The 18022-nt window shown below is 49.4% G+C and overlaps 1 protein-coding gene across 1 annotated transcript in view; it reads right to left on the minus strand.

Annotated features, from left to right (window-relative positions):
* DUSP10 (dual specificity phosphatase 10) overlaps positions 1–16776 on the minus strand; it is a 39385-nt gene extending 22609 nt beyond the window's left edge. The window contains exons 1-2 of the mRNA XM_045537049.1: positions 16546–16776; positions 13087–13922 (exon numbers count right to left, since the gene is read on the minus strand). Of these exons, the coding sequence (XP_045393005.1) occupies positions 13087–13879 (793 nt within the window). The 5' untranslated portion in view covers positions 13880–13922; positions 16546–16776. The remainder of the gene's footprint in view (positions 1–13086; positions 13923–16545) is intronic.
* Positions 16777–18022: the final 1246 nt, after the last annotated feature.

Genomic DNA, 18022 nt, shown 5'->3' on the forward strand with positions numbered 1-18022 from the left:
CCATCCTGAGGTTATCCTTTCTGCTTGTGTTTGCTAAATGCTCAGAAGACTTCAGCACTGGACGGAAACCCCAGGGTCTAACATCAGCTGGGGGTGGGGGTGCAAGGTCACAGACGTTGACACTCAGCATCTCAGAAAGTCTAAACTCTCTGTTTTTATTATTTTTTCTAAAGTGTTTTATCCACTCCGATTTACAAAACAAGGCGCTGTTTTTGGCCCTGCCAGATGGTTCATTTCCACAACAGCGTCTGGTTTTTCATAGAGCCGAGTGGGGCCTCCAACTTCCTCGCTCTGCCCACCAAGGAGAAGGCCAAGGTGGGCAATACGTGCTAGGACACACACATGCACCCGGGATCGTATGACGACAGATCACAGATAATGACATCTCTGAAACTCACTATGTTGATAGGTGGCTGGATCTTGTATTTCGGAGAGAAAAGCAGAAATGAAAAAGTGAAAGGGAATCAGGGAACAAACTCAAACTGTCTGGGAACTAGCACCCATCCCCTAACTGGGGGCGGGGGGGCGGGGGGGAAGATTCCAGATAAGGAATTCCCTCCAGAGATTCCTCTTATAACAGCAAACACTTGGATGCCATCTCCATATCCATCAACAGGCAAATCAGTTAAGTAGGACGTGGTCATAGAACAGGTTCCATGGCACGAGAGAAGAAAATCTGTCATGACAGCACAGGAAGCAAAAGGACATGCAACAGAAAGTGAAAATTATTTTCAGTTTCTACATGAGAAACTCTGCAAAAGATGCACATATATGGGTTGAGAATGAAGAGACCATGTAAAAATGAAACTAGGCCAGTCAGGGCGTGACTAGTATATCATTTTTCTTTTCTTTTCTAAAATTTTCTTAATATTCCAACAGTAGGGACACATAGAAAGTCTTTGCTAAGACTTAATTTGATAAGATTTCCTGACATGGGTAGAGCCTATAACTTTTTCAGTATGGCACTCATTCCGGGGGGGAAAAAAAAATCCGATGTAGTTACCTATCCACCCCACCCCACAAGAAACACTGGGTTTTTCCAACCCTTTAAATAAAAAGATAAGATCTACTAAGCATCAAAATGTCTCCTACTTATATTAAACTAGTGGTGATGTCAAATCATTTTATTGAATGATATTACTCATTGTAGATATTCAATATGCTGATTATGGTAAATTTTTAACAAATGTTAACTATAATTTGTTAATCATTGTTTAAAGCACTTGCACATATGTTGTCTAGTTTCATCCTCAGTTGACCTTATGAGAAAAGGGCCATTAGCTTCCCCATTTTACAGAAAAGAAACTGAGGCACAGAAAAGTTGACTTGCCCAAGTTCGTAATTATAGTAAGTGGCAGAGTCAGAATTCACACTCAGCAGTCTGGCTCCAGAATCTGTGCTCTTAGCCTCCAAACGAGAGTCCCTCTGCAAGGAAAGGTATTAATTCCTAATAGGAAGGCTGGATACAAATGTGAAGCTCATTCAATGAGAAGTCACTTAATAAATTCATAATACAGTTACAAATAATTACACAGTGACCTGGCCCAAAAGATTTGTTTATTTGGACCCACAAGATTTGCTTATTTAATAACAGCTCAGATACTAAAGGATCATATGCCTGCTGGGACTTAAAAAAAACAAAAAATCTAAACTGAGAGTTAGGAAACATAAATCCTAGGCCAGCTCTGCTCCTAGCTACTTATATCCTCCTGGGTAAGTAATCAGTTTCCAAACCTGTAAAGGGGGCAGTTGGACCATTCAATACTCAATAAGGTCTCTTCCAATTCTGTGATACCACACTCCAAAAAAAAAAAAAAATTGCCTTTTTTTTTAATTCAACATAGAGTAAGTGAATGCTTGCTGTGCAAGGGACTATAATCCCTTGATTTTTCATCATCTTGAGGTTGCTGTAGTTCAGAAAATTTACCTCGTTATATAAATATGAGACCTTATAAGCAATAAGGTTCATATCCTTGAATTATTTTAAAACTTTCTTAAAATTGATTTTACTTTTCAGACTAAAGAATGCTCATATTTTTAGATTTTTTTTTTCTGAATTCACTAGTTCTACCACCTCGATCACACACCTCGCCCTTCCTCCCCGTCACTGGGGGACCTGGGTGTTTGGAGTGACACGACAGCTGTGGTTTGAACATGTCCCCAAGGTTCAGGTGTTGGAGACTTAACTGTCATAGTAAGAGAGAGTTTTAAAAGGTGATTATTAGGGCATGAGCGTTCCACCCCCATAAATGGATTAAAGCCATTACTGTGGGAATAGGGTATCACAGGGGTGGGTTCCTAACTCAGAGGATGAGCTTGGCCGCCATATTGTCCTTCTGCCTCGCACACTCGCCTTCCCTGTGACCTTGTCCACCATGGGACGACCCTCGCCGGATGCTCTTGGACGTCTCAGCCTCCAGAACCGTGAGCCAAATAAACTCTGGTTCTTTATAAATTGCCCGGTCTCAGGTATTCTGCTCTAGCAACAAAAAGTGAACTAAGACAATGACAGAATTTTAAAGTTGATGTCTGAGAGGCAAGTCTCCTGTTTTCACTGGATTCTGCCTGCACAAATCCAGCACAGGGTTCCGGGGGGCCCCTTCTGCAGCCCTGCCAAGGTGTTTGCTACGCTTCTTCCCAGGCTCTGTCCCTGCTGCACCCCCGGGTCACCCGAGCTATATTTGTAGGGTCAGACTGCAGAAGGGAAGGACAGAGATAAGAAAGACGAGGAAGGGAGGAAAGAAAAACAGGAAATAGCAAATGGTTTGATAAGATCTCCATTCACTCATCTCAGAGAATTAACATTCCCAAAGGGTAATGATAACACACTGGAGAGTCTTTCTGCACATACCTGTGGGGAAAAAAATCTACAGCTGGCATTGCCATCCACACTGGTAGGGCAGACAGTGAAGACGAAGCATTAGCACTGGGACACCTTTGGGCAGTGGAGTCTCTGGGATGCTCTCACACACACCCAGCATGGACGGGTCCTCCTGACTCATCACACCTGACTCCATTCCTGTCTGACTTCTTTTTTTTTTTTTTTTTTTTTTTTGAGACAGAGTCTCGCTCTATTGCCTAGGCTAGAGGGCTGTGGTGCCAGCCTCGCTCACAGCAACCTCAAACTCCTGGGCTCAAGCGATCCTCCAGCCTCAGCCTCCCGAGTAGCTGGGACTACAGGCGTGTGCCACCATGCTCGGCTAATTTTTTCTATATATTTTTAGTTGTCCAGATAATTTCTTTCTATTTTTAGTGGAGACGGGGTCTCGCTCTTGCTCAGGCTGGTCTCGAACTCCTGAGCTCAAACGATCCTCCCGCCTCGGCCTCCCAGAGTGCTGGGATGACAGGCGTGAGCCACCGCGCCCGGCCCTGTCTGACTTCTTATCCACCTACTTGCCACTCTAGAACATGAGGATATCAACATGTGCAGGAAAAGGAAATCATCCTCATACCTGCAGGCCACTCAGATTCCACTCTAAGGCTCCAGGCTTAGAAACACGCTGAGCAGAAGCACAACACAGCCAGACCCAGGCTCCCTCCATGCACCTGCCGAGTGACCTTGGACGTGTACCTAGACCTCTCTGAATTTCAGTCACTCCTATGTCAACTGGGGTGTTTTCATGAGATGTAACCCTTGTGACACAGAGTCTGGGATATAATAAACACTTCGTAAATGTTAGAGAAAATTGTTGCAGTTTTCAAAAGTTTCTTTGATCCATTTGTTATTCCTTAAAAAACTCTGCCATGACCAAAACATACAGTCTCTAAAGGTCGGGATAGAATTTGGGCCAAGGTCACCAGGAAGACAGCTCTGCTCTAAGAACACTGAGAAGGCCCCTCTTCTTAGCAGTAGAATTTTTACTTGAGGATACGAGGAAAGGAATATGGTATTTTAAGGCACCTCAGAGGCAAAGCACAGCTAACGCAACCCTAAGGAATGAGATATAGACCTCATTTATCACTAGACACGTGGCCAGCCTCCAAAGAGACCGGGCTTTGAAACCATAAGAGCTGGGTTCCGATTCTTGTTTCCCTACTCACTTGTTAATACCATGGGAGAAAATATTTAGCCTGTCCCTCCGATTCCTCATCTGCACAAGCAGGACAGCAAACTACTTCACAGAGCTGCTCTGAGAACCAAACGAGACACATCTATGACAGCCCAATGCCCAGCACATAGAGAAAGCATGCAGTAACTATTATTTGTTTTTTTTTCCCCCCCGAGCTATGTGGAAAATAATTTTCTAATTCCAGTGATGCTAGGTTGGTTGGACCCAGAGTACTGACATGTGATTAAGTGATGTTTCACCGACAGGTTAAAATATCACTTCATAAGGACTATAGGACCCATGCTTTTAAAATCGTATCATAAAGATGTGGTGTTTTAATAAGAATAGAAATAAAAGACCCCCAAAAATATCTTCTATCCTTTCAGGGAAGACCCTCGTAGAAGTCTGTGTCTAGTCTTATTATTTTAAGAGAGAAGCAGAGACATTGTAATGACAAATGACAATAACATGCACCCAGAGCACCAGATCCCAGAACTCGGTTCTGGAGCTGGGACATGCCCTGCAGGGACCCTCTGCCCACGCGCTGTTCTTTTCTCTCTGGCCTCCCCCCACCCCCACCCCCTGTTTTGTTTTTTCTTCTCTCCGGCCAGTAGCAACTGCTGGTGATATTTAGCCCAATGGTCGTGGAGCCTGAGGCCATGATTCAAAGAATGTGAGGTTATTTCTTCCACAAAATAAACACAAGGTATTAAAAAACTGGACAGCGATGTGCTGATGCAAAGTGGTGTTCCCTTCCCACCTCGGGACTCAGAATAAGATCGGTCGAACTCGCACTAGAACAGGGGAGGCTTAAGCCCCTCGAGGGGAGGACAAGCCTGACGCTGCCCCCAGCCCGCCATGCGGTTTCGTCTAAGTACTTGGTGTCAGAAATGGACAGCAGGTGCCCGGCGCTGCCGAGGCGAGAAAGCAAAGTCCCTTTGTGGAAAGCTCTCGGGAAGAGTGGGGCTTGGTTTTGTTTTCCATGAAATTCGAGTCTGGGTGGAGGCCGCGGGCAGGCCTTCACCAGGGGTAAAACATTAAGGGCAATACGGATAATTTGATGAATCCACAAACCCTTTTCTTGCTGTAAGTGATCTTCTGCTGTCCCAGAGGCAGAGCACGATGTCACAGCCTTTATCTTATGAGCCCATGCCGGGCTGCATAGTTCATTTCCTCATCCCAAAGCACAGGCTCAAGCTCCTTCTCTTTTACGTTATATAAAATGTGGTTCTTGCTTGGGGTAGGGGTAGAATATATGTATATATATTCATATATACATATATATATTCTCTAACTTTTAAGTAATAATAGATGATACAGATAGAACCTGGAAAAAAATGGTTACTAAGATCTTGCTCTTGGGTTATGGATGGAAACATCTAAAGCATCAAAGGTTTCAGAATTAGAAGACTGTATCAACTTGAATATAAAATGTATATTTTTACATGTTTTACAATGAAACCAGTCTGTGGTTCATACTTATTCTCCCTTCCTCTCACTTTTTTCTGAATTAGTAAGATTATACTGTGTGAGAGTAGACGGCATAGAGAAACGTAGCTGATGAAAATTGGCTGTAGAGGGGGCCACGTTCCTCTTGAAGGGGATTCAGGGGAAATAACACAGGCTTGGAAATCATAAAGACATATTTTTATCCCTGCCCTGTCCCTTAGAGTGGTTTCTAATGGTACTTGCAAGCTCCTTTTTTTTTAAAAAAAAAAAAAAAAAAAAAAAAAGGCAGGCCAAAACCTTGTCTCTAAAATACTGTTTACGATGCCTGTTTGCTTAGTGCATCCTCTTTCCATAGAAAGCATGAAGGGAAGATAAACACAGGCCTTGTTCCTATGAGCAACATGTCCAAAATCAGTAGGGTCCAAATTACAAAGTTCCAAACCACTCAGAGGAGGCCTGCCACCCCTGAGCTTCTGAGGCGGGGAGAGTATATATATCTCCTTTTCCATAAAAAAACCAACAAATCATTTCCTTTCGGACCCAGACATTGGGAAGAAATTCTGCTGGCCTTAGAAAAGGCCAGGCTATTTCTTGAAAGAGAAAAAAAAAAAAAAAAAAAAAAAAAAGGGAGGAAAATGTACAAACGTGCTTCCCAGGAGAAAAACACTGCCTGAAGGTGAACCGCTCCTTCAATAAGGTTACGCGGTGGAAAGGGATGGAGGATACAAACATCCACACCACCTGCGAGGTGCACAGGATCCGGAAGGCCGGTCTGGTCCCACGTGTGCTGACTCTAGCATTTAGGTTGTGAGTGTGGTCACGGCAGGTCACCCGGCTGCAGACCCATGTCCAGCACGCAGAAGGCATTCGATAATATCGACTGAACAAACGCTCGAATCTCCTCTACCCTCGAGGAAACACAGTGGCAGAAATCACCTACCAAACAGCCACTGGAAGCCTGAGATGGCTGGGCACAGGGGTACATTCTGATACATGTTTGCCAGCTCCTTTAAAAATGACTCAGTTCCCTAGAAGGTAGTATTAAAACGACATTAATATGTGGCCCATATTCCTAGGGCCCAGGTAAATATCGAGACCATGAGCTGCTGGTTTCAAAAGTCCTTAGCTTTAGATCCTTTTAGTTCTGGAATGAAATCTCAAAAATTCAATTAAAAAAGGGTATCAGTACTCAAATTATTGATTAATTCCCTTATATTCTGTGCTATATATTAGATGCTATTATTATTAGATAACAATCCATTATTGACCTGGTAAGACCTACGTTAGCACTAGGGACTAAGGCTCTAGATTTAATCATGCATGTGACCCTTGGACAAGTCATAAATCTCTCTGCATCCCAATTCTCTAACGACGTGATGAGGAGACTGGGCTCGATCGATGGTTCTCAAACTTTGCTGTACATTAGAGTCACCCGGGGAGCTCTAAAAACTCTTGATATGCAGGCTGCACCCCACAACAATTTCATCAGCATCTCTGGAGATCGGAACTAAGCATCACAGGTTTGCTGTCACCCCCGGGTGATACCAACGAACAGCCTACAGCGAAAACTACCGGATAAGGGGGCACTGCAAGTTCCCAACCATTCTAAATGCTGGGGTTCTTCAGTTCAAAAAAGGGGGGGTGGCCTCTCCTGGGACTGGAAGTTCTACTCTTAGTATGGAGTGTGTCTTCTTCTACCAACACGGATTAAATTGCTTAAGCACAGCAACAGAACACATTTTTATGCCTAAACTGCTCTCCAGCAAAGCCGGGGCTCGGAGACTCTGGCTGCTGAGAACACAGGGTCCAAGGAAGTAGGATCTGCTACGGGGCAAAGGTGCCCACCCAGCCCCTGGTAGGACACGCACCACACGCCTGTGGCAAAGAGGTTTTCTGCTCCTGTGATTTTGACAGACCTCCAGATGGGTTTGCCTAAAGGACCAAGTGAAACATTGTACATACTCCCCATTCTCCCTTCCGCTCTCTGCTACACGTACATAGTTTGAAAGCAGAATTACACAGAGTGATTTACCCATTAGTCTCCTTCCCCGATCCTGCTTTTTATAATCTATGATCATCTATTACTGCCAGGAGACGAGTTTCTTGAACTTGCCCTTGACAAGCCGGAGGGATAACTTAACTGATCTGAGCGAGTGAGGACAAGCATGCTGGTATTTAACATGCGCCCACAGTCCTGTGCTTAGAGCAACCTGCCAATCCCCCTCTAGAGGAAGAGGTTCTTAAATTAGGGCGTCGAGCAGGGGCGCAGGGTTCAGAGCCTGATTTATTAAGAGCCGTCTGTGCACCAGACGCTTGATGGACGTGGCCTCATTTCGTCCTGTGATGTCGGACGGAGCCCTGTTTTACGACGGAGACCACCTGGCCTCTGCGTGCTCACCTGTGTAGCCTGAGCACGCACAGTGGGTGGGAGGAAGAGCCTGGATTTGAACCCAGGGGTGAGTGAGCTAAAGGCCACTCTGGTGAGCCAGTGAAGGGCAGATGGAGCAGCGGCAGGGCTTGGGGAGAGCGCTCACTATTGCCTCGTCACTCGTCACGTCCATTTTAATTAGGAAGCAGGAAACTGTCCCCAGAAACTCACAGGGAGTCCAGGAAACTGGGAAAAGGGTCAGGACTCGCTCACAGAAGGGAGTCGGCCGGTCAACCCATCCCTCCCTTTCCCTTCACCCTCCATCCATCCCAACCCAAGCCTTCCGGAACCCAACCCGTGCCCCCCCCACCCCCGCCTTCTGTCTACCCTTTTATAGTCAGACGACAATCCTTATTCCAAAAATAAACCAGCCGGATGAGAGCCCAGAAAAAGCAAAGCTTAAAAGTTTTATACTTTCATTATTTCGTCATGGGACATGAGTTGGACAGATTTATCATCACATTTTTACACATTCCCTTACAAATAAATAATTCTAGAATATGCCTAAATTATTCTGGCCTCTTGACCCAACATGTTTTTGCAATTACTTGGCAGTCCAACTGTACGCTGCTTAAATTAGGGTAACAGTCACCAAGTTATTTTTAGGCCATAGCAACACACATGCACACACACACACACACGCACATGCACATGCACACACTCCACTACACCTAGCTTGTTATTTGCACTCCTTTGGAAGAGGAGCCAAATTGCCTTTTTACATTTCTGTTCAATAGTAATAATATCACTGAGCTATATCTGCAGAGTGCTTGCCACGTGTGAAAACAGTGCTGCACACTTTACACACATTAATTCATTTAATTCCTAAACTAATGCTATGAGATAGATGTTGTTCTATCCTCTTTTAGCTAATGAAGAAACTAAGGAGGTAAGAGATTAAGCAACTTGCCCCAGGGCATAGCTAGCAGGCCGAGAACCGAGACTAGAATTCAGGCTGCTGCCGGATTCGGTTCTACCTTAATTCCTTCTCTCTTTGCTAGGAGGCTAATGTTTGACATTTAGCCTTGGATGTTAACCAGAGGCTCAGAATAACAACTGCAAGTTTGTGAATGTAGCTATGTCTTTATTTCACAGACCTTAAGAAGATCCTCATAACATCCCTGAAAAGGGGAGAATTTTGTCCTCCTGCTCCACACCCCCGCCAAAAAAAAAGAAAGAAAGCAAGCACAGGGAGAGAGAATATTTTTGCAGGGTCTCTGATTTCCAAGCATAGCTATTCACCTTGTCATCAGACTCTACATAGCCTTCACGTGTATATTTCAGAATCCATTTTGACTAGGGAAAAACAATGTTCAGTCTATGGTGCTCATTGCTCAGGAATTACTAAGGGAAGTTTTTAGTAGTCCAGAAGTCTGACTCCCTGTGTGATTGAACCTCTCTATGAATCAGACTCCTAGACTCTTTCCCTTTCTTCCATCTTCCCCAGTAAATGCCTCTGGAACGGAGCAGGCCTGGCAAGACTGCAGAGTCGGCCAGTCTTTGTTTTGTAGCAGCACAGAGCAAGCAGAGGCGTGGCTCCCACATACCTGCGAGGAAGGGGGGGACACAGACCCCAGAGCAGCCCCTGGAGCCCTCCCACTCTGAGGGAAGCTTCTCTATAGACCCAACAGCCAGTCAGTCGCAGTGGGATTCTGACTTTGAAAAGCGTTCAAAAATGGACACAGGACATTGAAATATTGGGGAGTGAAAATGTTGCCTGTACTATATTATAAAATATCCCCAGCTTCGCTAAATTTAAAACATTAAGTGTAAACATTAAACACACTTAAATACATCAAAATGTGGTCTACATTTTTAAATAGCTCGACAAAAAAAAGGAAGAGAAAGCAAATAGGAAAAATATTATTTAATCCAGTTGATAGGTATATAGGTGCTCATTACCTACTTTTCTATATGTTTGAAAAATTTTATAACACATTTTTTAAAGGCATATACTGTCCTTAAGGACAAGGCGGAGGTAGAATATCCTTTCCTATGTAGGTAAGGGACAAACTATTTCCCTGAACCCAGGTTTGCTGGAAAAAAAAAAAAAAAAAAAGGAAGCCTCATGCGCATTATAGCAAAAATGGTCTCTCTTATTATGGAAGGTCCAGAATTATCTGGCCTCTTTATTCAGTTGGCTAGAAACCAAGTTCCAGTTGATGAAAAATCAACTGTGGGTCAAGGAGACAGTGACTCTTTCAAAGACTTCGCAAATCCCTAAATATTTATTCATTTGGATCATTTTCACCAGGTTGAACAGACGCGCAGGTCTGATGCCGTTTATCCCTCAGAAGATGAGACTAAAAGGTGGATCCTGACACAGGGCATCGCCCGGAGGGCGCTGAAAACTAGAGCAGTAACTCAATCCCAGGGGCTTCTGTGCCTCTGATCAGTGTCTTCCCAGCCTGACACAGCACGACCGAAATGGCAACGCGCAGCCACTCTCCCCGACGGGCAGCTCCAAAAATGGAGAGCGTGGCAGAGAAACCGGGGGACATCGGGACTCGGACAGGGAGGGTAGCAACCAGTGTTTACAAACAAAAACCAGAGAATCCAATGGGCCGGCCATAAATTACCCGAGATTGTACTGAAATCTCTGAAAACAAATGAACAAGGCCTTAGTAGTTTCTACCTACCCCTCCTCCAACCCTGAGCCCCATCTTCCCTGCAAAAATCACTCTTTCCAAAATGGTACCACTACATCACTCTTGCTGACATGCAATCTCATCACCAGGGGAGGGGATTACTGAAATAAACCTTAGAAGAGCAGCCAGATCAGAATGGTCTGCTTGATCCACTCAAGAACCTGGGAGAAGTCCCTGGCCATGCCCTTGGGAGTGCCCACCCCGTCTTTTGCCTCAATGGGTGCGGTGGTATTAACCTCTGGTCTACCCAGATAAAGGACATGGAAGGACATTCTAATATATTGACCCATCTCTTTCCCTTCTTTACCATCTTGGTCCCAATTTCAGGCCGTTCTCCCAAAAGATACCAAAATTAACAATGGCAGTAATAAAGTAGATCACAGACCCTTTCAACCCTGCAGTACATATTTTCAACCAAATTCCCAGAGAGGCAAAGAAAAGGCCCAAGAAGCTACAGATAATCTAACCTCCACCACCAGCGTCTCCCAAGTTGACCGACCGCTGCAGCGTCTCACCAACCCGAAAATGACGAGCCCTCAGGGCCGCGGCCAAGGGCGCCAAGCAGTGAGGTCAGCAGCGTGTCCAGCTCCGCCCCACCGAGGCACTGGACCAGCCCAAGCTGCTCAGAATCTCAGCTGCATCCCCAGGAACGGGGCAGAGGAACCCCACTTTCAGCTGTAGCACCCAGGAGATTCACTTCTGATTCACCCCCACACCCAACAACGCCCACGGCAAAACAGAAGGTAGGATCTACAGCTCCTCCTCATCATGCCCAAGTTCAAGTCCAGGGTCATCTGTGTTGTTTGACTTTTCCTCAGATCCTGCAGACACAACGGGACTGTTTTTTATCAAGAACATTTGCTCTGTGTGAGGAAAGAGGAGACCATCAGGATCATTGGCTACCCTCCTCTTTGTTTCCCAAGACAAACTATTGCAAACGGAAAATTTGTAGATGGGGTTTTCTCATCTGAAAAAGATGGTAAGAGAACAACAGCAGGGCAAACCTACAGGGAACCACTCAAAGTCAACCAAACAAGAACGTAAAATCAATAAAATACAGAGCTACACAGAGGAAATCTGAACATATTTGTGATCCTGGGGAAACCCACCACCACCAAGAAATGCCTGGGAGGTTCTAGAACTCTGCATATAATTCTATGACAGTCTCCTTCCCATCGGAGCCCAACACCCCAAAGGTAAAAAATATACCTTTGTGGCAGTTGAGCCCAATGAGAGGGAGCTTCAAGCGGGGAGTAGAGGGTGGGAAGAGGGAATTATAACAAAGGAAATCAATACCGCATTTCCAAGAACACCACAGAATCAAAGGCAGAATGCATCATTGGGAATGCAAGAAGGAGCCTGTCCGAGCTGTCCCACAAAGACAACAGAGCTAACTTGCTCACCCAAATGGCCTACTGCAATTTAAATATACAATGTGTTCAAAGGAACCCAGTAACACCTTTGGTCAACACACTTCAGGAGCCTGGTTGAAGATGTGACCCAGAAACTGTGTACCTTGGCTCAAAACACAGGAGAAGAGAAGAAAGAAGACGACTGTCTCTTGCTCCCACCACCAGGTAGAAGATACCGAGGAGGAGTGATAGGCGTTGCCCCCAAAGCACAGTACTTGAGGGCAAAGAGGCACAGCTGGGCTGGGCACAAGACGAGGGTTCCCCTGATCGGTTAGGCAACATGGTACGGAAGGAGCCCAGAGAAGAGTAGGTAAATAATTCCTCCTGCTGGGATCCGTTCACTAACTTCAGAGTTAATCTGCATTCAGTTTATGGGGGCAAGTGACCGCTTACTTCGTACTGGGTGGAGGCATGATGCCACAGGTTTTCAGGCGAGGCCAGAAAGAACAAGGGGTCAGGGGGTATTTCATAAAAATGTCTCTGTCCCTTTGGAGCTTTGGCAGAGGAATGGGTGTACTTGGTGAACTTACATTTTCCATGGGGGCCTTATAATAAGGATCCCTGCCCTTCTTGAAGGTCACTTTATAAACCATATAAAAGCCAAGCTGGTCAGAGTGGTGAGAAAGAGGAAGAATTTCCCACAAAAGAACTGGTACCTGTAGGTTTACTTGTAGTTCACCATAGTTGCTGCTTCCTCTGGTCCATCGACACTGGTTAAGTCTGAGAAACACAATAACTTTCCAACTAGTTACTGATCGAAATAGAGAGCTACCAGACCAGGCATGACCTGAGATGAGAGAGACCACCTGGTGACATAAAGCCCCTTTTAGGAAGGCTCAGAGAGGTGAAACGACTTGCACAATGCAAATTAGAAGCTGAATCAAGGCTAGAACCCAGATCTTCTGGCTTCCAGTTCAATGCTGCCGGGTCGTTCTCACTACACCAAAATGACAAACAAAGGCATGGAAGGGAAGACAAGGAAAAAAGTCTATTTGGGTCTTTGGTAGCCAGGGCAAGGAGAGTGCTGTCACTTCTAACGGAAACCCCAAAGTGAACCCGGCTAATCAGGACCGTGCTTGGGAAGGGAGCAGGGACATTACCTTTCAGCACCAGAGGTTCTTTGCCTTCTCTCTTCAGGGACTCGAGGACTATGTGGAGTGGCTGGGAGGGCATCACTCGGCTCGGCTCATTGGTATTCTCATCATAAACTATAATTTCTTTGGAAAAGATCCTCTTGAAAGAGTCCTTGCCTTCCCTACAGGAAATCAAGTCCAGGACAGTGATCTTGCCCTGCTGCAGTCTCCGGCGGCTGATCTTGTCGGCACAGTTAATGTGGACAGCTCCTTGGATGTGACTCTTGTTATACTCCATGAAGGGCCTGCAGTCGATGATGACAGGGCCCTGGCTCGGCAGGTGACTCTTGCTGCATTTGGTCATCTTCTTGGCCAAGTCATTGGGGTAGATTATTTTGATGCTGGCTAGCTGCTTGGGGGTCCCCGACACAGGGCCGCCCACCCCACCTAAAGGGCTTAACGGGCCTGTATTCTCATTATTGTTGACCATCTGGTTAGCAGGGCAGGCGGGAGAGGTTCCGATGGCGGTGGTGGCTTGGGTCTGGGCCTGACTGTCCTTGTCGTACGTTGCCACAGTGCAGCAGCTGGCACTGCTGCATCCACAATTCAGGGAGCGGGCAGAGCCGCTGGATGAGGGCATATACGTCAGATTCGCAGCCTTGAGGGACACAACGGCGGTGGCGATGACAGGAGGGTGGCTGTCACTGCCTGGGGTGGCAGGGCCAAGGTAGCTAGAGTCTAAACAAAGGTTGAGATCCTGAGGTCGGACGGGCCTAGATAGTGCCACTACTACCCTGTCGTCTAAAGGAGACGGAGGCATGAGGAGGCTGAAAACTGGCAATTCAAGAAGAACTCAAGACAGTCTGCAAAGAAGGGGAAGGGGGAAAGAAAGAATAAAGTCACGTGACACAAAAGGCAGTCTCATCCAATCCCTAGGAAAGGCGTTGGCGTCCCTCTGAGCCGAGTGGTCCTAAGTGCCCTTTGACGTGCCACTAGCCAAGTTTGGAACTCATTTGTATGTTATCAAAGAAGATGCAAACCGGAGGGCCCCATCTATTCGGTTGCTAAGTCTAAGGTTAAATTTAGACAATGTTGTAAATGATAACGAACAACCTTCGTTGGACCTGCACCAAATTTCAGCCTTAGAGAAGGTGAAAAAGCACAAAGAATTCGAAAAGCTGAAGACAGAAAGGAAGGTTCTTAAGAGGCATCTGTCGTGGACCTCATCTCCTGGGCAGAAGTTTCCTACAACCATCTGAGAAAGACCTATCTTCCGCCCTTGCATGATTCCCATTCAATCCCTTCACCCACTGCAAAGGCAAAGGGAGAACCAAGAGCATTGGCACGGCTTGCAGAAATACACAGCAGCTCAACACGCACATCAGGGCGAATGTCAACTCTCTGCAAACAGGAATGAAAGTAAGTGAATCTCTTTCACTAGGAACTATTCCTACTCTCCATTCTACTGGGTCCTTTGAAAAGCACACCATAGTCATATCAAAACCTCACGTTTTTTCTGTTAGCCTCTCATACATTAATCTGCATTTCTCCTTTTCACTACAAACTGGTGTCCTAAAACGAAGTCTGAAGCCAAGAAGCCAGATCTGGAAACCCCAATCCTGGCAGGTCCCTTACCCACTGCTCCCCGCCCCCACTCCGGCCTCTAGGGAAGGGGCCTCTGGGGCTCCCCTGCCCTCTGCCCTCCCCATCGGCACAGATGAGCATCCCAGGGCTTCTCTAGAGGGCAGGCAGCCGCTTTGTATAAGGTCTCAGTCCCGCACAGTTACCCTCCCTACTTCCAGAAAGAACACTTTCCAATCAGCCTGTCCCTGTCGAAGGGGGCAGTCAAGTGTTGCCCACGGGGTCTGCGTCTGGCCTCCCCAGGGGGCATCTGCAGAGGGACTGACTGCTCCTTTCTCTCGCCGGGCACAGGGGCGCTCTACGACCCGGCCCTGCTAACTCCCCTCCTTCTATCAGACGTGCACACAGCAAAGAAACCAAGCTAAAGCCGCTTACCTAAACGGACTTCTAAAAGAGCTGTCTGGAAAAAAAAATGTCATCTATCCTCCACTTACACAGGACCGTCACCATTCTCTGACACAGAACCGAAGTGTCACAGGCGGAATCCACACGCGCGCGCGCACACAGGGGCGCGCACCCAGCCCCACCGACTCGGGTTTCTCTCACCCACCTCTGGATGGAGCAAAGGATCCAACCCCCTCCTCCCTTCCTCCGTCCCTCCCTGGCGTAGTATTTTTTTTTTTTAAGAGCCAGTACTATTCCAGAAGCTGTAACTGTTTCCCAGCGGGATCAAGCGGGGGAAGCCTTAGCTACTGTGTACCTGGGAGGGCACGTCCGGGATCGACAGTCCATTTGCTTTGAAAGGGTCGCAGAAGCGGGTGCAGAGACACACGCCGGGACCCCCAGCTGCACGCGGGTGCGCGGCTCACACGCCCGCACGGCGAGGGGAAAAAGCTGCACCCCCTGCGGCGGAGGGTCGGACGCACGTCGCCCGTGAAACCGCCCAGCCCGGCCGGCCGCCCCCCACCGCCGGGCAGGGGCTGGAGGGCAGGTAAGCGGCCAGAGCCGGCTCCGTCCCCACTCCCGGGGCTCTCGGCATCGCCCCTCCGCGCCACGCGGCGCACTCGTCAGCTCCGGCGTTTAAAACTGCCGCAAAGCACCCAGCGAACACTTCTGGCTCGCCCCGAATCCAGGCAGACTGCAGGGAGTCAGCGCGCAGGGCCGCGGGGCCAACGCGGGACCTGTAACCTCACCTGCTGCGCCCGCCGCCGGCCTCACTCACACTCACACTCACACAGTCACAGTCACACACGAGCACGCACACACTCACAGTCACACTCAGTCACAGTCACACTCACACACGAGCACGCACACACTCTCATACTCACACTCAGTCACATAGTCACACTCACACACGAGCACGCACTCACACTCATACTCACACACTCACAGCCACATAGTCACACTCACACTGGAGCACTCACACTCACTCTCACACTCACAGTAACACACACTCACACGCGCGAGCACTCACACACACACTCTCGCACACTCACACTCGCACACTCACACTAACACACACATACAGTGGGGCACTCACACTCACACTACATCAACACGTGAGCACTCACACACCCACACACTCACACACACTACATTAACACGCGAGCACTCACACACACACTCTCACACTCACACACACACTCATACTCTCTCACACTCACACTAATACACACTCATAGTGGAGCACTCACACACATTACACCAACACGCGAGCACTCACATTCACACACACACACTCTCACACTCACACTCACACACACTCTCACACTCACACTCACATAGTCACACTCACACACACTCTCACACTCACATAGTCACACTCACACACACTCACACTCTCACACTCACACTCACATAGTCACACTCACACTCCCACGGAGCGGCTGCGGAACTTCCACTTACTCGCAGGGAAGAGCCGCGTCCGCCACCGGGCGCTGCGATCGGCTGCGGGCTCGCGCTCTCAGCCCCATTCACCGGGCTTCATTGATCTCCAGCGGCAACATAGTTACTTTCTCTTTTGCTACACTGTAAATGTACGGTTCCGAGGGGGCGGGCCGGCCGCCGACCGACGGCGCGCTGGGCCAATAAGAACCCGGAGCCAGCGGCCCGCTACCTCACAGAGGCCCGCGGCCAATGGGCGCCCGCGGGGGCGGGGCCGGGGGCGGGGCCTCGCCTGGCCGAGGCGGGCTCACCCGACGCGGCTCCGAGTCCCCGGCGCGGCCGCGCGGGCGGTGATGTCATTGGCAGCCAATCAAAAACTTAAAGGAGCCGCCGGGCCGCGCCGCCAGCTGCTCTCTATTTACATGTCGGCCCGCGGCGGGACGCGGTTAACCCTTTCCGGGGCTGAGTTGTCACCGGCCGGCCTCGCCGCTGCGCTGAAGCTGGCACTTCCCGGGGGACCGAGCCCTCGCCGGGGGGCCTCGCGGTCTCCGCGTCTCCTCCTGATTCCGGACGGTCCCCAAAGTGCCGGAGCAACTTTCCGGAGGCGACTTGTCCCACCCTAAGCCGAGGTTTACGGACGTCGCCGAGTCCCTGGCGCCGGGACGATCGCGAGCGCGGCCAGGGGCGTCGCTGCTCCTCGGCAGGGCCGGCCCCGCGGAGGGCCTGGGCTGGCGCCGCTGCGGAGCGGGCCCGGGCAGCGCGGCCCCTCCAGCCGCCCCGCGGCCGCCCGCAGGGGTCGCTGCCCCGCGGGCCGCGCTCCAGCCCCAGCCCCGCCGCTCGCCCGCCCCGGCCCCCGGCCACGCCCCCCCCGGCCCCCGCGGAGGGCTGCCCGGAGGAGGAGACCCGAGTGGACGCCAGAGGCGACCCGGGGCGCGCCCCGAGCCGCGGAGCTGGAGCCACCCCCGCCCCCGGGCCGGGCGTCCACCCCGCTTCCCCGCCGCCGCCTGTCCCGCCTGGGGTACCGGGTCTGGGGTACAAGCCCCCCGGCCTCGCGCGCTTGGGCCGCCGCCCCTCGGCGCAGCACGGCCCCCGGCGAGCCAAGCCCGGCCAGCCCGGCGCTTCTGGAACAGCCCGGCCGGCGGGAAGCAGCGGAGCCGAGTGGGAGCAGCCGGACCGAAAGGGGCCGGAGCCGCAGCGAGGAGGCGACGCCGCCCCTTCTGGTCCCCGACCGTCGGCAGCCGCCGGGCAGCTCGTCCCCGAGCGGAGTGGGGGCGGGGCGGGCCCCCTGCGCCTCGTCGGGGAGATGTCGGGGAACCTGCGGGAAAGTCGCCCGGTATCCAGAAAGGAGTGGAAAAGTCCAGGTGAACTGCGGAGCGTCTACACCAAAGAACCCCAAAGAAACAGCTTTTTCTTTTCCTCCTCCTGTCTCGGAAAGGAGGGGGCGAAAAGTGAAATAATTACAACGGGGTAATTTAGCACGAGCACTGCCGGATGTCCG

The sequence above is a fragment of the Lemur catta genome, chromosome 25 (assembly GCF_020740605.2).
Source record: "Lemur catta isolate mLemCat1 chromosome 25, mLemCat1.pri, whole genome shotgun sequence".
NCBI classification, from domain to species: Eukaryota; Metazoa; Chordata; class Mammalia; order Primates; family Lemuridae; genus Lemur; species Lemur catta.